Source organism: Brienomyrus brachyistius, chromosome 16 (genome assembly GCF_023856365.1).
Source record: "Brienomyrus brachyistius isolate T26 chromosome 16, BBRACH_0.4, whole genome shotgun sequence".
NCBI lineage: Eukaryota > Metazoa > Chordata > Actinopteri > Osteoglossiformes > Mormyridae > Brienomyrus > Brienomyrus brachyistius.
In genome coordinates, this window is record NC_064548.1 from 12,780,611 (window position 1) to 12,801,382 (window position 20,772).

General features: G+C 44.1%; 2 protein-coding genes across 18 annotated transcripts in view; one reads left to right on the forward strand and one right to left on the reverse strand.

Moving 5' to 3' along the window:
- On the forward strand, window positions 1-17,094 carry gpr155a (G protein-coupled receptor 155a). 12 transcript variants are annotated; one of them, XR_007382739.1, is made up of 16 exons: window positions 1-136; window positions 3,354-3,861; window positions 4,668-5,070; window positions 6,975-7,143; window positions 7,246-7,401; window positions 7,513-7,596; window positions 7,732-7,852; window positions 7,969-8,053; window positions 8,133-8,223; window positions 8,517-8,724; window positions 10,083-10,172; window positions 12,014-12,150; window positions 12,545-12,640; window positions 12,748-12,916; window positions 13,013-13,108; window positions 13,205-13,621. XR_007382739.1 is itself a non-coding variant. In XM_048978049.1 (16 exons), exons 2-16 carry the CDS (start codon window positions 3,441-3,443, stop codon window positions 15,247-15,249), a joined length of 2,517 nt encoding a protein of 838 aa, XP_048834006.1. In that variant the 5' UTR covers window positions 1-136; window positions 3,354-3,440; the 3' UTR covers window positions 15,250-17,094. The 12 variants fall into 12 exon arrangements, 6 of the variants coding, with proteins under 6 accessions (XP_048834006.1, XP_048834011.1, XP_048834010.1 ...); XR_007382740.1 differs by having other exon boundaries at window positions 13,253-13,621; XR_007382743.1 differs by having other exon boundaries at window positions 13,301-13,621.
- scrn3 (secernin 3) overlaps window positions 16,900-20,772 on the reverse strand; it is an 11,692-nt gene continuing 7,819 nt past the window's right edge. For 2 of the 6 annotated variants that reach the window (XM_048978062.1, XM_048978060.1), the window contains exons 2-8: window positions 19,807-19,963; window positions 19,488-19,669; window positions 18,925-19,124; window positions 18,511-18,723; window positions 18,150-18,312; window positions 17,799-17,979; window positions 16,900-17,533 (exon numbers count right to left, since the gene is read on the reverse strand). In XM_048978062.1, the coding sequence (XP_048834019.1) occupies window positions 17,372-17,533; window positions 17,799-17,979; window positions 18,150-18,312; window positions 18,511-18,723; window positions 18,925-19,124; window positions 19,488-19,669; window positions 19,807-19,962 (1,257 nt within the window). In that variant the 5' untranslated portion in view covers window position 19,963 and the 3' untranslated portion in view covers window positions 16,900-17,371. Of the gene's footprint in view, window positions 17,534-17,798; window positions 17,980-18,149; window positions 18,313-18,510; window positions 18,724-18,924; window positions 19,125-19,487; window positions 19,670-19,806; window positions 19,964-20,190; window positions 20,376-20,772 lie in introns of those variants that run through there. The other 4 variants (XM_048978065.1, XM_048978059.1, XM_048978061.1 and 1 more) reach the window with 3 other exon arrangements.

The window sequence follows — 20,772 nt, forward strand, 5'->3', positions numbered from 1 at the left end:
TGCGTACCGCCATTGGTGAAGCGCTAACTCGTCAAAGCACAGCGCGGTGTGTGATTGGACAATCGGCACGTCAATTGTCGGGTCGTTTTACTGTCGGATGTTCGGAAATGCGGCGATGTTTGTTGGCTAAAGAACGGTAGGTACCTCTTCTCTTTTACGAGGCTTCGGTTTCGTTGACAGCCGATTATTGTGTCGACATGCGGCGCTTTAGATGGGACTAGCGAAAATACAGTAGCCCAGCAGCGTTTCTGCCGGTGCTAGCTTGTGAAATATGCGCGGCTGCTACCCCGGTACGAGGCGACGTTGACAGCCTTAGTTGGCCCTTGGCGGGAGCGTCCACATGCCGGTAGGATCACCGTTGGCGGTCCGGTGGGTGTCTGTGGTTTTTCCCACACAGTTTCCCCCGCTCTGGTCAGTCAGAAAGGGGGCTTGGGCTTATGCTACTTCGGTTCCTAGGTTCGGACCCCCCGCCGTGTCACTGTGAGGGGTCTGACGTCCATGAATTCGCTGGTCGCGCAACGGGGATTTTGTGTGTGTATGTGTGCTAAATCGCGATTATAATTGTTTCAGTTACATTAATTGGGACAAAATTGTTCCGATGCCATGGGGTTAAGATGTGCGTCTTGCCGCTGATGTGGGAGCTGGCGGTGGAGCATCGCACACACCTGCGAGACGGGGCCGCCCTGGAGGTGTGAGGACGGCTTGTTAAACACCCAAAGCGGGACGTCGCAGCCTCTCTCCCACCACCGCCATAAATAGCTTAGATACGTTCGATGGTTTCATCGTAACAGTCACCCAAAGCCGGCGACCCCGGGCCCATAAGCCAAGTTCCGAGACTGTTAGGACTTTGGCCATTTATTCTACGGAAGTATGGGGATCACTGTTATGTACAGTATATAACAAAAAGTAAGAGACGTCACCTTCATTAATTAACCATATTTCCCTAATGATTTTATTGTACTATTTCCAAAAGGTACATGTGTGCAGGTCAACTTTGATACTTAACTTCCAGTCGTTATGTTAGGCGTGGGAAGAACAAGGTGAGCACTAATTCCCAGTACAAATCCAGACCAAGTTTTTGTTTAAACCAGCCAGTTGAGTGCTCTGTGACTGTGACTTTATACTGGTTGGTTGAAACTAAACCTTGGTCTGGATTTGTACTTTTGGGACTTGAACTTTCCACCCCTGCACTCTGTAATAAAACCCCTGCCAGTCAGGACATGAGCCTCTGGGTGTAAAGCCGCTTTATCTGGGCTAAGTGTCAGTCAGGAACGTGCATTCATCGTAGTTCAGTCACCTAGTTCTTTTTCAAAAAAGTAAATAATTCTTGTGCTAAATTAGTATAGCTGCGGTTCCGGAAGTAGTTTATGGTAATTTATGCATTTTCAGAAACTGATGAATTTCAGCTTTTTAAATTGTGTCTTATCAAGGTTTAATGAGAACCTGTTCCTTTGTAATCTGGATGGTTAATATTTGAATGTGAAAGGCAATACAGGTGGTATTTACTCACTGATGATAAGGGGACTGGCCACTCAGTATGAATAATTGGCCCAGTTAAGAGACGTGAGTCTTCAGAAGGATGTAAGAAAGTGTTTTGATATTTACGTCAGTCTAAAGTGAGCACTTCACGTTTTGCTGAATTGTTTTATATAAAAAGGACAGGTTTCTGAATTTCACATACTGAGTGGGAAGTTAAATAAATATTGAGTGAATGAGATGCATGGTTTGAAGTGTAGCGTGAGTGGTGAGGTATACATACTGGAACTTGTAGTGATGTAAATCAGGTTTTTCAATGTGATGCATCGTGCCTGGCGCCGGAAAGTCTCTTTATTAAACTTGTAATTGGTGTCAGGAAGAATACAGTTGTTACACACCAACAGCAAGCTTTGTTTTTACCGAAAAAGGAAGCTTTCTATATAAGACTGCACCTACCGTCCTCCCATTCTGATTTGTAAGAAGTTGTTGGAATTAGGTGAGAGTTCTTGAAATAATTATATTTCGTGGTTAATAAGTCTTGTAACGAATGTGCCAGAAAGATATTAACGGTATAAGGAATGAGAAACATTGTTTCTTGCAACATTCTGCGTAGATGGAAAATAAACTGCTGTTTTGTTAGCCTCTATTTCCAGATTAGAAAGCATCTTAACCATTTGAGAAGTGTTTGTGCATGTGTGTGCTCCGTAAATGCCATGAATTTTGTTACCCTTCATTCAGGCTCACATTACATAATTAGGAGTCTTTGCACTAGAATCGATTAAATGCATATACCACTTGTAAGCCATAACCTTCTTGGAAAGGGAGTAGACAGACGTTCAGTGCTTAAAATAGCCTAGTTATCCATGAAACGCTTCTACTCTTATCAGTACTTCGGAGATTAAATTCTCTTTGGTTGGGGTGGGGGAGTTTAGACTTTCACCATATGACCAGACAGTCGCTAATGATTAGATTTGTTAATTAGCCCTAATACAGGTAGAATCACAAATCCTACAGTGGTACATTTAGACAGTGTATCTTTCATGCTGTTATGATGATATGGTACATTATGACTTCTGACTAAAAATAGTACTGGCTTCACGATGAACATAAAGGCGTTGAGCAGAAAGAGGAAACAGATGTTGAAGAAATCTGGCTGTTAAAAACGCCCTCGCTTGTGTCTGTAAGACACCGTTCGAGACCCAGCATGGGTCACCTGTCCTGCACGTAGCCTCCACCTCCAGGATGTCACTCCTCTTATCTTCAGCCACGGCTCACAGTGGCTGTTTAGATGCTGTTCTGTTCTATCACCCGCCAGTATTGTTCATATAGTTTACTCTTTTCCTTATATCTCAGCTGGTCACCGGGGAAACAGACGTTGTTTGTACAGTCGGAGTTTTTGTTCATTTGCCTAGCAGTCTTGGTAGCAGTTCACTCACGTGCTTCAAAAATGTATTTTTGGATGTGGGGTCTGGGGTCTATTATTAGTTTTTTCCATGTTTGGGAGACATAGAAACCCTAAGCGCTGTTTCTATGCTGAAATCTAACAGTTTGATTTTGTGGCTAACTGTGCAGTGTAGTGTTCTTGGCTCACGCTGACACATCCTGCCTGGAGACACATTTCGGTACGCAGAGTGCAGTTTTTCTCTCTAAATAATTTGTGAGCGTTGCGTAGTTTTGTGTCTGTCAGATGTCATTGACTTTTTTGAATTTTTGAAAGGCTTTAAATGTTCTCTATTTATTAAGAAAATATCTGAATGATGATTTATTTTATTTATGCTTAGAGGGCGTCAAAATTGACCTGGTGTCTGCAGCCAGGCCGAATCTGTGTTGAATCTCTGCAGTATGCAATATGTTTGCATTCTTTTGTCGTTTCTCAGTGAGTCATAATTGTGCGCCAGCTAATGTCATCGCTCCAGCCATCACGTGTCAGCTGTGGCCTGTGAGCAAAAACAATCACAGCCATCATGGAGCCCCCCGTCGAAGTCGAGTATGGGTCGAACGCTTCCCACAGCCTCTCCATCTCCCCTCCTGCCATGTCCATCGAGAAGCTCTTCCCGGCACTGCTGGAATGCTTCGGGATTGTCCTGTGCGGATACGTGGCCGGGCGCACCGACATCATCACATCGACACAGGCCAAGGGGCTGGGCAATTTCGTGTCCAAGTTCGCTCTGCCTGCACTGCTGTACAAGAACATGGTGCTGCTGGACTTTGGCAACGTCATCTGGTCCTTCCTCTGGAGCATCCTCATCGCCAAAGTGTCGGTGTTTGTCATCGTGTGCGCGCTCACCCTAGTCATCACCGGGCCCGAAAATCGCTTTGGCAAAGCCGGTCTTTTCTCCATCTTTGCCACACAGAGCAATGACTTCGCTTTGGGCTACCCCATCGGTGAGTGTCTGACAAACTTCCTCGTGGTACTTTTTGTAGAAAGTCTGTTAGAAGAAGGGATGCCAGACTGCGTCTGTGGCTGAAGGGGTAGTTTCTCAGAAATGCAGGTTATTTCCCAGAATAGCGAATGACTGTCTGTACTTTTTCCTTTTATTCCTCATTAAACCGTTTCATTTAGTACAAATAAAGCTGAAAAGTCTTTCCCGCCAACAGATTAAATTATTTGTTGTGCAGAGACATCTCCATGTAATGCATTTCGGCTTTTGTCTATATGTTTATATTATGATTCAGTGATTTCTCCCTTATGTGCCAACATATTTAATACACATCACCCATAGACATTACTTTTCACACAGATATATAATATATTTAGATTTAAAATAGTTATCGATGCGTTTCATTTTGATCGTGTTGTGCGGTATGTGGGGATATATATTTTTTTCCCAAGTCATGCCCGTAAACAATTAACGAAAAATTCCACATGAATGAAACAGTGCTGGCAGTATCACTGAGCGCTTAAGGGCGTGTTTGTGCAGGTCTGACCACATGTGCAGTTACTTCATTTCCTGTTAAAACCTATATAGCCTAATACTCATTTACTCAAGAATCATTATAAATGAAGTGCATAGGTGAAATGTCCTGCCTTTGGTTTGTGGCTGCCATGCTTTGGAAACCACTTTGTCACATTTCTTGTAGATGATAGCCTGAAGCAGCTTGTCTTTTTACAATATGTGCATTTACATCATAGAAGGTGGTGATGTTTTTCTTCCAATTAATGCTCGGTGCTTGTCTTGTGTCTCGCTCAGTGGAGGCCTTGTACAAGAACACACACCCAGAATATCTGCAGTACATTTACCTGGTGGCGCCAATTTCCCTCATGATCCTCAACCCAATTGGGTTCGCATTCTGCGAGGTGCAGAAGTGGCGAACCAATCAGGCGCACCAGCAGCAGCACAAGCTACGCATCGTCGCCGTGGTGATCCTGCAGGTCCTGAAGAACCCCATTGTCTTCATGGTGGTCGTCGGCCTGGCCTCTCACTTCCTGCTGGGCCAGACGGTCCCTACCGTCATGCAGGAGTTCGTCGACGGCCTGGCTAACTCCTTTGGTGGTGCAGCGCTGTTCTACCTCGGCCTCTCCATGGTGGGCCAGCTCGGGAAGTTCACTCGGTCCACTGTGGTGGCGCTGATTCTCCTCATCACGGCCAAGCTGTGAGTATGCGGACAGGCATGCTTAGCCTTGGTAGACATCCGCAGAATGTGGTGGGACTGTGCAGTATCAGTGCTAACTTTCGTGCTGAAGCTAATGTTCCCGCTTTAAATCGCCCCTGTACTACCGTGCAAGTGTTTTGTTTGTAGAGTTTGAACCACGCCCAGGCTTTCCTGTCTTACTATTGTATGAATATCAAGCTGCAGGAAACCACGAGAAATTTTAGTCCCTGTTCAGCATCTCAGAACCTTTTCTGCTTGGTGTGGGACGCCTTTTGTTGCTCAGTCTGCTGTACTTAATATCATTATAATTATAAGTAGCTTCTTCTAAATATGGTCTTTGGTTGTAGTGCATGCTGGGGTGACTAATTACAGCAGTTATTATTTTTAATGTCTATATTGGCATAGCGACTCAGTGGGTAGCTTCTTATTCCTATTCGATATGTAAGCTTGTCTTAATCACGCAGACCTTATCAATCCCCTACACAGAGCCATAGTTCTTCCAACAGTCGACATTGGTTTTGCATGTTTTTCTTTTCTTTTTTTGCATGCGTTCCATTTTCCGTTGCCAAAAGACTGTCTTCTTTTTCGTTCCTCTTTCTTGGTTTATTAAACCCGTATCCACTTTTTATTCTCAATTCAAGTATTTTTTCATTTTTCTGTCTATTGTATCATGCACTTTGCCATCCCACCCAGACATCCCACCCTTACATTAACTTTTCTTTCACTTCATATTGCCCAAGGCTCTGTTCAGGATAAGTGGTGGATGGATGGACGCATTGGTGCTTCCATTGGTGAATGCATGATCCTCAGTGCAGTTTGCCATGCTAGTGGATAAACTATTTTGCTCCCCTGATTTTCTCAAATAGAAAACTAATCAGCCCATTCATTGAGAGCACTGCAGCATGCAGGTTAGGACATGAATGGAATTTCACCACCAACAGCCCATTAGGCAAGAATCTTGCTGGTGCTCGTTTCTGGGTACTTGACTGTCTGGTTAAGCAACTGTCGTGTTAAATAGACAAGTGTCATCAACTAAATATTCTGGCTTTAGAGAAAACAGAAGCAAATGGCTTCTTTCCCCTAAGGCATTAATTGAGATGACTATCATAACAGGATTTTGGAAGAGCTGCCTTCTAGATTTGCAGTGCATGTATCATTTGCAGTGCATGTAACAGGCAGATATCAGTGCCCTACAGTAGTCAAGTTTCATGTCTTTATTGTCATGTGTTCCAAGGAGCACGGTGAAATTCCTGTGCGCCAGTGCAGGGAAGGGGACAGGTGCATTAGGAGGGACAGTAGAACAATGAGCGGCAGTGTAGTACAGAACTAATAGCAGTGCAGTATGATCAGACATTGCAAGACAAAAGCTAGTGTGATATGGGGAGTGAAACAGTAAATGTACCGAAAATGCAATAAATAGGTGGTGCTTTGGGGGAGGATGTACAAAAGGCCACCAAGGTAGACGATACTAATAAAATGTGGAGAAAGTGGAATATTGCTAGTGTGTGCAATACAATACAATCCAGCAGGGACTGATGCAGGTCACTGGCTATTTAGCAGCTTGATGGCTTGGGGGTAGTAGCTGTTACTCAGACGGTTGGTGGAGGTGGCGATCAGTGGATTGGTAACGCTTTCCCGAGGGCAGTAGTGTGAAGAGGCTGTAAGCTGGGTGGATGGTGTCCCTGATGTTGAACTTTGGAGCTGATGCAGATCTGCTCAGATGATTTTTAAGGCTGTTCCGAAAGTCCTTTGTAGCAGTTTGAGGTCCTGAGCTGGTGTGCTACCCGTCGGTTTCCTACCAATATCCCTTTGCCCAGCCTGAGCTCCTGGTGAGGACTTTATTTTTAGGTTCTATTGGTCTGGCGAATTGTGACTTTTGAAATGATGCTTTATTCCCCCGTCAGGCTCCTGATGCCACTGATCTGCCGGGACATGGTGGAGCTGTTGGACACGGACAACGACAGTTCCCACAACCACTCCAGTCTCTCCAACTATGCATTCCTTTATGGCGTTTTCCCCTCTGCCCCAAGTGTGGCTATCTACGCCGCCCAGTACAATATGGAACTTGAAGTTGTGAGTCATGCAAAGTGGACGAAAGCTAATGGCTCAGGACTTTCTGACTTCCCGTTGCCTCTGTGGTGATGATATCATTTAGTTTCTTCTTCTCCTTTGTAGGTGACCTCAGGAATGGTGATCAGCACCTTTCTCTCCGCTCCTATTATGTATGTGTCTGCTTGGTTACTTACGATCCCGTGGATGGACCCAAAGCCTTTAGTGTCTGCTCTCCAGAACGTGAGCTTCAACATCAGCATCATCAGTTTAGTGGCTCTGGTGAGGGGTTCTCCATCACTCTAAATACTCCTGTGTTTTTTTTTTTTTTTTGCCGTGTGTCCCTCTGTCATTTATTTGAGGAACTGATGGTTCCCCTGTTTTGTGTCACAGGTTTGGACCATTGCTGTCATGCTCCTCAGTAAGAAGTTCAAGAGATTCCCGCACATATTCACCATGAACCTTTTCTTGGCACAGGTAATACCCTGATGTTCTTTTTCCTACCACAGACGTCGTACGCATTCACTACATTCTCTTTGCATGTATTGTCTTTTGAACTGGTAACTTCTGAAAGCCTTTGACTGCAAAATGTCACCCTCTCTGCTTTCCCAGTTTTTAGTTTGTATCGGTATGATCTTGTGGAACTTCATTGTGAAGCAAGACAACTTCATCGGGCAGGTTCTCACCTTCACTCTCTTGTATGGATCCCTCTACAGCACTTACATATGGGCAGGTACGCCTTTTGGTTGGTACTTTTAAATGGACGCACCAGGTTGGACATATGAATAAAGCTCATTGTAATAAAAGTTTGAGCATCAATAGCTGACTTGACATGTGTGTCAATTGCAGCACTTATAGCTTTGGCTCTCTTTCTAATGAAGAAGGACAACGAACTGAAGGTTCCCGTGTGGATTTTCCCAATTGTGGGCTGGGGGTAGGTGTTGTGTCTTTTCTCCAGGTTCTACTGGTCTTTGTAGGAGATGGCATTTGCTAAGTGTTATGAATATTTCCAGAGTCCCAGCCCTGATTGTGGGAGTCCTTCTTATTGCTGGAGAGCGGATGCCTGACACTATCGACTCTGCCTTTTTCTACGGAAGATCTCAGGTGAGAGTTGCCATTATATGGTTTAAGGTGCTTTGGGTTTTCTTGTGCAACTGTAATACTGTAAGTATATGTTTTAAAATTGTAGGTTCAGTCATCTTGTTGAGTGTCAGAGTCGAGTTTCATTTGTTTTGCTCTGTGAAGTGATCTTGGTTTGAGCCAGAAGATCATAGATTATTACTGCCCAGACATGATTACTGCTAATTACATGCTTAGCTAGTAGTTGACTGGTATTTACAGTCAGAAGTCCAGGCCCCACACCACAGCATGTCATCCCATCCCTGTTACTCTGCTAGATCATTAGTACTGCCGTGGTTCAGTTCTGCGGCATCCTGCTGGGGGGCGGCTCTCTTATGGGCCTCAGCCGGGGCCCCCAGGATCCAAATTACCACGTCCTGGAGCAGGACTGCAGCTCAGGCGCCACGGATGACGCAGCAGCAGATCACTGTCCAGAGAATCAGGCCAGGCCAGAAGCAGGACCCACAGAGGGCAACCTTACCAGAGGTACATCATTGGGTTTATTGCGTTGAAGACTGGTTTGAGCACACATGGTTTACATTTCCAATTGATGTTGCGCTGTTATTTCTCAGCTTTGTCCTGTATCATACTTGTTGTTTTTGTCGTTTTAAGCTGTATTCCTAAGGCTAAAAAGCCCTTAAACTTCACGTGGCTGTAGAAACATTTGCTTCCACTACAGGGATTGAATATAAATACCAGGAAAAACAACAGGGACTCTCTGATTGGCTGTTTCTTGGTATGCGTCCCTGAGTCCTGCTGCTGCCTTCCATACTAATCATGTATTTCAAGAGACTGGTAATGAGACGTGTTACAGAGACTCATCCCAAACAATATGGACTCCCTTCAGTTTGCATAGATTACAGGTTCTACAGGGGACCCTGTATCACATGCACTCCACACCTCCTTAGTGGACTTGGGAGGATGAATGCTACTATGCATATACTTCATTGAAGCAGTAATAACATCCAGATTAATCCCAAAGTAACATCCAGACAAATTGCAAAGTAATGCTGTAACCTCCTTCGGACTAGTCACAGGGCAGCGTGCTGAGCGCCCCTCTGTACCCTCTGTACCCATGACTCTGTGGCCAGACACAGCTGTAACTCCGTTGTTTGCAAACAACGCTCCATTTTAGGGCTTGAGATGGCCTTCTAGGAAATTAAGTTCCTGGTCTGGTGCCAGGAAAACAGGGAGGGAGGAAAGATGTGGACTCCCTACGGGTCATCGAAGACTGGGCTGAGAAATGCTGCGCTCTGGTGCTTGCGAAGTCTTGATGAAGCAGCGGCTCGGCACACGACCGCGGCATACTGAGGAGGGGATGAAGGCCTCTGAAAACGTTACTGACACACAGCCCAAAGAACGGCACCCGTCATTCTGCACCGCCACTCCGCTCCCCCCTCTGGTCTGGCAGATGGTATAGGCCATAAGCACTTGGACCACAGAACTGCGCAACCAACAAGTAATTAGGGTTTGGAGTGAAGGCAAACTGCAAACCAGATGCCACTAAAGCTGACACACCGACACCTTAATCCCATGGTCCTTCTTCCACTGTTTTACATGTGTTATATTATGTGAGTGTTTGTCTATGCTGGTTGATTTTTATTTGCATTGTACTTGGCACTGTGGTCTGCGCACACGTAGAAATTCATTGTACTAGTCACACATCAATAGAAAACTTTGAGCCTTTGAAAACATGTTCCACATGTTCAGAGCTGATAAGAGCCCCACGTCTATCTTGTGGGGATGTCCCAGTAAATTTTCCGCTGGTGTCTTGCAGCCATGCGGTTATCGCCCAATGTCTGGCCTTCAGCGTTTTTGTAACACGTGTCTTTGTGTTCTGTCAGAGTGCCACATGTGTGAGTGTGTTCAGCCACAGCCAATGCCTGACATGATTGTCAGCACCAACGTGAGTGACGCACCATCTGTACAGCCAGGTACTCTCTGCTCTTGCGTTTTCGGTTGCTTGGCTTCATCTAGAGCATCGCTTATCTGTTTGTACAGTTGCATGATTTTCTGGGTGAGCCCTGCATCAAGGGGCTTATGAACCGAGCCACCTGGCCACCCTCGCTGTTTTGACGCAAACGGCGATTGCCAAAGTGTGTGCTCAGCTGTGCCTCAGCGTGACCTGGCTCTTGCAGCTGAATTTGGATTTCCATTTAATGCCCTTTCAAAACATGCTTGTTTACCTCTAACACATCTGTTGTTTTTCGTCAAGCTATTGCCTATTTTTTTTTCTTCTCATGCTTGTACATCTTTCCTATAACGTTTTGTTGATATCCTTCCATTTCTAGATGCACCATGGTGTTACGGCTATTCTCTCCCTAATCAGTAGTTTTTAGCTCGGCTTAAAATTGCTGCTCTTTTGGTGTGAACTGTACGATTCAGATTTTGCAAGAACCTTTTTTATTTATGACTTTAAACACATTGTTAAATAGTCATTGATATATTAATGGTGCCAAATCACTTTGCATCACAGCTGATAAAATTCTTTATGCGGGCAAGGGTTTGTTTGTTTAAATTCTCATTGTAGCTTTGGTATTGTATGTTTTTTATAGCAAATGTGAGATGGTAAGTGCATCTTATAAATAAATTGTCTGGGTTGGGTGACAGATACTTATTTGTACCTACAGTGTATATAGAAAGTGTACACACCCCTGTTTAAAATAGGGCCAACGATAAATCATTTAAATCATTTCATGAAATGACACATTAAAGGTGGGAAACGTTTTTAAATGCTTTATCGTGGTCTCTCTTGCGTCACACAAACCTGGCATTTTAACAGGGATGTGCACACTTTTATATCCACTGTATAATTAATTGCAATTGGCATGTTTATATGATCAGGATAGAAGCAATAGGGTTGCATTTGTGGATCATCCAGGACTACGAGTGTGTCTCTATGTGGTCTTGTTTCACATTTTTCAGTTCCTCAGTTACAAGTGGTTTCGCTTATCCAGCTAGTTTCCAGTTTCAGCCTTTCTCAATTGAACTGATGCTTGTAATGTAATATAATATTACTTCAGTCAAAATTGTCCTCTCCTTCTTCCTCTCTTATGTCAGGGCAGGCCATTAATAAATATCCTAATCAATGCCTTTGTATATTAAGAAATATGAATTGCCTGTAAAATCTGAACAAAAGGAGAGCTGATGCTTGTGTGTGTGTGCTCCTCTGCTTAAGAACTTTCAACTTTTGAACTTAGACCTCTTCGTTCGTATGTCTGTAAGTCCAAATTGTGTTCCTTGGGCTCCCGTATCCTGTCCGCAACACAAAATTCTGTGTGCCAAGTCTGGGTCGTACGACTTCTGGCCGCTACTCCCGCCGCGCAGCAGCGTAGCGTGCGTACACCAAGCATCCTAGTTTTTTGTACTTGCACATACCCTTAAAATGATCTTGAAAAACGACTTACGAACATTTCAAGTTACGAAGGGTCGTTCGGAATGTATTGCATTCATAAGTAGAGGACCATATATATATATATATATATATATATATATATATATATATATATATATATATATATATATATATATATATATATATATATATATAATTTTGAAAGTGTACTTACCCAAGACAATGTAGGCATAATACCTCTGTCTGTCTAATACTGCTACTTTTTCAAACCATGGAAATTTTTTGTGTTGTAGTTAGATTTGATGAAATATTTTTTTACACGCTTGTCTGCTGATTTTTGCCTGTAATAATGACATGATGGCTTCAGAAAGCCTTACTTTGAATGCATTTCATGGTGACGAGCCCACGTCCCCCCCCCAGATCAATGTGACGGCGCACAGTGCGAGCCTGCGACCTGCCTGCTGGCTCAGGAGGAGGTCCGCCTCCAGCAGCAGCGCGACCCCCAGGCCGCCCGACACGTTCTCCTGTGCCTGCTGCTCGTCGTCAGCCTGCTGGCGGTGAGTCACATCCCGCCGCCCTCCTTTCCGGAATGTCGGCTTCCCCTCCAACTGTCGCCCGTCGCCCGGCCACTGCTCGGTGACGGCTGCCACCTTGCTGGGCAGTTTGAAGGTCACTTTTCCTTCCTGTGACTCAGTCACTCCCATGAATACCTCAAAGACGCCGTCAGTCGCTCCAGTTCATCATTTAAAACCACATTCTGGCAATGTGCTCAAGTTTCTGCAGTCACATGATGATGTGACATGATGCTGATCCTTTTATGTAGGCTGAGATTACCTCCTATTTTGTAAGACAACTTAGATGCTAAACAGACTGCGGTTTCTGGTTGGGTTTTACCCAGTGTCAGTGCAGCGTCAGCCTTGCCGGAGCTTAACTTCCCCTGTTGTCTTTCAGAATCTCTCCAGCTGTCTGTGGTGGCTGTTTAACCGTGTTCCTGGTCGACTGTATCTGGAGCTGCAGTTCTTCTGTGCTATTGCCAATTATGGGCAGGTAAACGCCTTTAATATCATTGTAACTAGGGGTTTTCATGCATATCCAGGTCTTTTTGAAGTTTGCCAAAATACTCAAATTGATTTTTTATTTTTTTTTATTTTAAGGGCTTTATTTCATTTGGTATTTTTGGGCTGGACAAGCATTTAATCATCCTACCATTCAAAAAGAGGTAAACGCCTGATCTCGTCTGTGGGTCATTTATCATGAGAAACATAAAAAAATGTAAGTGGCGGGGGGTGGAGAGTATGATTGCGGCACTGAGTAAGAATGTAGGTGCAGCTGGGGTGGAGAGTATGATTGCGGCACTGAGTAAGAATGTAGGTGCAGCTGGGGAGGAGAGTATGATTGCGGCACTGAGTATGAATGTAGGTGCAGCTGGGGAGGAGAGTATGATTGCGGCACTGAGTAAGAATGTAGGTGCAGCTGGGGAGGAGAGTATGATTGCGGCACTGAGTAAGAATGTAGGTGCAGCTGGGGAGGAGAGTATGATTGCGGCACTGAGTAAGAATGTAGGTGCAGCTGGGGTGGAGAGTATGATTGCGGCACTGAGTAAGAATGTAGGTGCAGCTGGGGTGGAGAGTATGATTGCGGCACTGAGTAAGAATGTAGGTGCAGCTGGGGTGGAGAGTATGATTGCGGCACTGAGTAAGAATGTAGGTGCAGCTGGGGTGGAGAGTATGATTGCGGCACTGAGTAAGAATGTAGGTGCAGCTGGGGTGGAGAGTATAGTAGCACCGCTGCTGTTTAGCGCTGTTAGCCTTGTTTGCGTCTCTGGCTGCAGTGAAGCGTATAATCGTAGGCCCAGCATCCTTCCTGCTCTCTCTGTCCCCACTGCGTGCAGGTTCAGCTGCCTGTGGCCAGGCAGGGGGAGGGCGGAAGATGCCCAGGCTCCGGTAACTGAGGAGATCAGGCTGACCTGCCTGCAGTTTGTCAGGTACCACAAGGATCAGTGTGCCCAGGACATTGTGCACAAGCGGAGGTGAGTAGAAGTCTGTGGTTTTAATGACCATGTTTGGTGGTACCTTACCAGTGTGGACTGGGACTTGTTTAACCAGAGCTGATCGTTGTACAAATGCTGACCTTTCCAAGGTGTGCAATGCCAGGTGCAGGAGCATAACTGTATACTGAAGAAGTAATACATGGTTAATTAAACTTGGTGTATTGTTTATTGAAATAACTGGCAGTGTGGCTTCTCACTCATTCTGTAAACTTAATCATCATAGCTGATTAAGGGAAAGAGGACAAAAGGGAAAGTGAAAGGACTGAATTCTGCTTAAATATGTGTTCTGATCAGGAGCAGAGGTTTTGACATTATATAATATATGTAAACATGTACTATAAGTGCTTCCTGTGGGTTTTTCCCCTTCATTTTACCTCATTTCATTCCTTTTATTGAAATATTTCCCTGTCCATCAGCATATCAAATTTAATAAAAGGAAAAAAGATTTTTCCTCAATTATGGCTGCATGGATTGGAAAATAGTCAGTTTCGTTTACGTATTTGCCTGTTTTGTTCCAAATGTTTTGGGCTGTAATCAGAATCAAATACGTTTTCCTCTAAATCTTAGTCACTCCCTCTTTCTTGATCAAAGAATGGAAAATACGGCTCATTGCTCAATTTAATGAATTAACTTACCCACGGCTCTGCGTCCCGCAGCCATGAATCTATGGTTATTCCTTTTTTTAGAATGTCTGCTACTAAAATCGTATCAGAATAACGGCTGGATGTATAGGGGGCAGCATGTGGCTCTGTGGGCTAAGCCTGTGTTCCTGTAATCAGAAGGTCACAGGTTCAAACCCAGCCTCAACCTGTGGGTCCTTGAGCAAGGCCCTTAACCCCCAGCTCCCTGGGTGCCGCTACGGGTGGCAGCCCTTCACAGACAACTTCCTCTATGAAAAAAGAGGAAGTTGTGGGAGGCGTAAAGACAATTTCCCTACAGGGATCAATAAAGTATCGATTTTTTATAATAATAATAATAATAATAATAATAATATACAGATTACTTTGCCTGCCTTTTATTTAGTATATAAACTCTTTCAAGCATGTTTCGATGATGAGGTGCATGATAAAATTGACTGGAGTCAAACCCACATCATGCTTGTTAGCTTACAGTTTAGCGAACATCATGACACAAGCGGCATCGACTGCACAGGTAGACGATGCGGTTTTGCGTCATCGCTATTTTGTTTGCTTCCTAGCATATATAGCTTCTTAAGCAGCTGGTATTGCCTCTTATGCCTCTTCCTCCTCCTCCTTGTTTTCCTCTCTGCCCTCCCTTTTCTCTCTCCTCTTCCTAGCCATTCTGGTGAGGGTCTAACAGGTGCAGTGGGTGAATCCTTCCTTTGATACACAGGTGTGGAGAGAGGACCGTGGTCGCCACCTTTCTGGGCAGCGACCTGGTGGAGTGGCTGCTGAGGGCGGGCGTGGCGAGGGACCGGGGCGAGGGGCTGCGCTATGGTACCCAGCTGCAACAGGGAGAGGTCCTCCAAGCCGTCACCCAAGAGGTCGGCTTCCTGGATGGCGCCCGGCATTACCGCTTCACGGAGGACTGCAGGCTGGAGAGACGAGGAGCCACACGTGGTGCTTACTTTGAGACTTGGGATTAGCGTATTGCAGGAAGGACCGCTGGTCTGGTAGCCGCCACGCTTAGAATTTAACGTACGAGTTAGACTCTAGATCACGTTTTGTTGCACGGCCTTTATTATTCGACACGAGAGCAACGAAACATTTGCATTAACAGTGTTATTACTACACCATAGACTGGCATGAAATTTAGGGGACAGAATCAAATGTTCTCTGCAGGTAGCATCAGCGTTGCTGGATGGAGAGCAACACGATCAGTGTACGTGTGCCAAGGTGTGACACCGTTCGGAATGAAGAGCTCATCTGATGCATGAACGTCTTAAACATGGAGAAACCGAAGCATTTATAAACATGCCATTTTGCCAGAAGGCACTAGGGGGCGCTTTTCTGGATGCCTGGACTTCTGAGCTCTCCCACCTACAGCAGTTGCTCTCTACTGCACTCTGCATTTTAGGAGGCCTGTACTGGACAGCTTGTCCATCTGTTCACCACGGGCTCGAGTGGAACCGTGTCAGTGTTGACCTGGACATCCCATGACTCCCATTGGCGATTCATATGGTGATGCTGCAGCAGAATCACGCTTTTGCCCCTCCCCCTGGATGGGGAGAATCGGTCGCAAATTAATACAAGTCTCTTCCATTTTTCTGTGTTTTTAGTAAATTTCGGAATTTGATGACAGGAGAGCAATTTAGTTCATTTCTGTTTTTGATTAGCCTCTCTTCTGTGTTTTAAGCTAGAGATTTTTTTTTTCCAGAAACAGGAGGGGGAGGGGCGGGGGGTCAAACATGTGATGTCATTATTTCACGCTCAGGAAGTCAAACACGATGCCTCTTGCAAGAGACCTCTTTATTTCAGGTTCTATGTCCTTCAGTTTTGTAGAGAGTTAATAAATGTTGCAATATCATAAGTTCAGAAATGGGAATTGTTACAGCACCTGCACCAGGAGTGTTCTGGATTCAAATGGTAATCCTGAGTTTCAGCAGGGAGTCCGCCTGCTTTGCATATACACTGGAACTTGCCAAAGATGACCTCTTGTGGCAGCTTGCCTTGTGTAACTGCACTGACAATTACACTTTACTCTCAATGACTGACAAACTGTAAATGCAGATATTTATCTCTTTTTAAGGTGTCCTTTTTAATATTTAACACCTGTGTACACTGAAATACTCAATAGTATTTTGAGTAAATCTTGCCTACTTAGGAGGGAAGGTTTGCGCTGTGTTGATAGTGTCACCCCCCCCCAGGCCCTGTGGGATGTGCTCTTTGTCATTTCACCGTGTTCTTTATCATGTACAGACTTAATAAAAATGAGGCACCTATGATAAAGTGCAACTTGGCTGTTGCATACAACTGTAAATTACTTAATTCACAACAAATAACACTTTGCAAGTCTAAATTGTACCACAACCGTAAGTCCGGTCTTTACTAATACATGGCACTCAAATGCACTGTAAGCTGGTGGAGAGACAAAAATTTCAACAAAAATTTCAACAAAAATATTCTGAAGTTAAGATCACATCAGGTTTTTCCTTGGGAGTTGTTTTCTGTTCCAGCCCAGTCGAATGTCTTCACTTGATCATTTCTGATGTGAAAGCTACCTTCTATGAAAACATAACATACTCCTCATGCACCCCTGCAAAAAATATGCAATAAAATGACAGAGGAGCCGCCAACTGTTTCGATGCTTTTATTACAACACCAGAGTAACATGAAAATCATCCATGATCAACACACTAACCTTTCACTGTCTGTATTAAATCTGATAAAAGAGGGATTCACCTCTCAGAATCCATTGTTTACAATGCATTTTAGATGAGTATCTTTTGGCTGGTGGCATTTCAATAAATTCTCTATACTTCTATGGGCAATCGTGTTTGCTAATTTTTCTTCACTCTGTTCATATCATGACCATATGAATACCCCATATAAGATATATATCTTTATTCATGCACATCATCCATCCATCCTTTAATTGCATGATGATAAAATGATCCTGAGAATGTCTGAATTGGTTACTTGTACATATCTGAACATTAAGGAACCAATTTAATATCCATCCATCTTCCATACTGCTCACGCAGCAGTCTCACAGTAACATTAAATAATTTCATTTAATTCTACATTTCAATTGCAATTATTTTTCATTTAGCACTTGCTATATACCTCAAGCTCTTGTAGACAGGTATCAGAAAAAAGATGCACTATTAATGTCGAGTCCCCAACACCACTAGTCAGATACTGCTCCATTTCACCCATCTTCTCCTTTTCCAGCTCCCTCATGTTCCGAATGATCTTCGTTCCTCTGTCCTGAAGGAGGTCAAACATATTTGCAAATATCCCAAATATTATACAGTGGTTTCCTCATAGCCATAAATAAAAAAACTCAAATTTGAAAATGTAATTCTGGGTTAAGTTACTTTGAAAAATCTGCCAAAGTTATGGCTGATTATAAACATCAAAAATATATTGATTCACATCCTTCAAAACAGAGCCAGTAATGTTTGCTCTCCAATGTGGTGAGCAGCAAATCAAATTTCCTGAATACAAATCTGTTCCACAATGTTCTCTCTACCTTTATGCTCTCGATGATGGCAGCCACGACCTCGTGCTTGACAAACAGCGGGTGCCTGCGATCTGGCTTACTCTGGAAGCGCGGTTTCTTCTTTACAGGATCCTCAGGCCCAAAGTCTGGAGAACGGGTCTCTTTCAGTTGTTTGATGTCCTCCACAAAGATAAAGGGCTTAAAAACAGACCTTGCGACGACAAAAACAGGCATGTTATCCCACATGAAGGTGATCCATACTGATATAAGACTGTACCTATTTGAAAGATCTGTATAATCGTATGAATAAGAACAATAAAAATGATGATGATGATGATCTACAGTAGGGGCAGTCTAGAGTATTGTGTTTGTAAAGGTCACCTTTCTGGGTCAGGGGTCCCAGTAAAGTAGTGAACCCCTGGCAGGGAGGGGTCCCTGGGCACCACAGACACCATGCTCCCTGTTGTCATGAACATGCCTTCCATATTGATGCCACTGTCTTTGTCCCTCAGGATCCCCATCATGGTCTCAGCTGTGATGTGACCTTTTGGACAATGTTCATGGTATATGCGATCATTCAACAAGCATGAATATTACGTGCAGGTTAATAAAAATTATAAGTTCACCGAACCACGTAAAACTCTGGTAATAACTGATTTACCTCTACTGTCATTTCACTTCCTATTTTATAGTCTCTCCACATCGCGTTTTCACCAGTTTAATAATATTGTGAAAATCGCACCTTTGCTTTTAGCAAGCAGTTTGCGACCATCACAGTATCTGTCCCCAGAAGCTTCAATTCTGGCCGTATTCACGTAAGAGTAGACTTCTGCAAAGTTGAACTCGGACTTTCCGTCCCACCAGCCTCTGCTCTCTGCATACTGTCTCATTTCTGGGTGCTCCTTGTCAATCTTGGTGGTTATGGAGTACTGGTTGGAGATATTGCGATGTCCCTCTTTGAAGCAAATGAACGGCAACAATTACTGTAAATTCTCAAGCAGAAAAAACAAAGTACCAAATATTAACATATTAACTAAATAATTCTCGTGGACCAGACGGACTGGCAGAGGACACCCAAAACCTGACCGTCTGACAGAATCCCCATCTGACAGAGTCCCAAACAGTGAGCTTGTGGCCACCAAGGTTCAGCATTTACCCTCAACTCTCTCAGCTGCCCAGAACTTCCCAGAGGTCTCCAGCACCCAGGCCTCCGTCCTGTCTGATATCAGGAAGCTGTTGTGGTAAGTGAAGCTGCTCTCGTCCTCCATGCAGCTTCCTCCCTGCCCATATTTGTCCAGAAGATCCACAATAACTTCTACAGCCTTTTGGGCTGTGTCTGCTCTCTCCAGAGCAAGTCTAAAGATGTAGGCCAACGACAGGTGTTTTTGATGTTATAAATAACAGGCATCATGACTACAAGGTAAGTGAATATGTCCGTATTCTTCCGAGTTAAATAAATGCAAAACAAAACACCAACCACCAAAGCAAATTCCTTGTATGTGTGAACGCACTTGGCAATCAACTCTATTCTGATTATAATGGTACAAGTCTAACTGGTTAAGTGGTAACCATAGAGGAATGGAGTAAATTATCAGTAAATATGCATTCAGGAAGGAAAACCCAGAATGAGAAAAGCAAGTCGCAAAGTGAGAAACCTGACATTCAAAATATACTAATACTCCTGTTCTGTGTTCAGTCAAAAGTAGAAATAAAACTCACCTGAGCAGATCCATACCCAGCAGGGCCTCTTCATCACCAACACTCTCTCTGCCCCATACAGCCTCATTGCCAATGCACACCTGGTGTTCGTTTGCCCCCATCTCCGCACCCCACAGCCAAGCAGGGCGACTCAGCACTACCGCATAGGTATGTGGGACCTGCTCTATCTCTACGTACGTGCACTAGAGAGCAGTAAAACACAACGAGAAGCGATCAGGCGCTACGTCAGTTTTCATTTGGTTAAAGTTTTTACTGGTGCAAGTGTCTAGATGAGCCGGTAAAATCTACTTTCTGCTCAGCAAATTCGTATAACGAGCACCTCGACTTTTTCTCCTGCGCTGTAGTCCTTAGCAGGGTAATACAGCACCTCCTGCACCTCATCACAGGGTCTGTCCGAGTTCTTTCCGAAAATAACACGCTGCCCGACAGTGGATGGAGGCAGAGCCACCAGCGTGTCACAAGATGAAGGAAACATCCTAAACAAACAGAAGTAATTTCTCTAGATGACAATAACTATTAGCATTATAGAAATTTTATCATGAATATATATCCTCCAGAATCGACTAAATTCAAAACAAGTTCATAATTTCCTGTGCATGTATTTACAAATGCTGGGACCGCTTGATAATCAGTCAAGGACCCACACTGCCTGACATTTGCACACTGTAAACACTTACAACGTATATAATATTTTTGGTCATACCTGTCATCCAGCGGTAATAAACTCCGTATAAAATGCTTCTTATGCACTTTTTCTGTTACCTTTTATTGCATGGTTTCAGAGATATCAATGACGCTGTTACTTGTATTTACATGGCTGCTTCCTTGCAGAGAAGGCGTAAGTCCCATTTGACTCGGAAGCACTAACAGCGGCGTCAAGGCGATCGGCCATGTGTTACTGTTAAGGTTCCTAATAGCTCATGTAACGAGCGCACCAAGACCTATTTCAACAGCACGCTATGTTTTGGCAATCCTTAGATTTTACTTTGTTTAGTTATGTAAGCTAAATGATCATCGGTATATCGTCCAGGTGTACCTCAGCCTTTGGTTCCGGACTCCCGACTGACCCTGCTTGGAATAAGCGATAGGGCGGCTGGTAGACGGACTTGGCAGATGAAATTTCATCTACCTAAAACATCGATCCGTTATGGGGTGAAGGGATTGTTTTATTGCGGGCCAGTTGTGAGATGTAACGGAAGATACAAAGAATTGAATCACCTATTGCAGTTTCTGATGAAAGGTAAATTATGACCGTGTGGCATGACTGAAATATGTGTAAATCGTT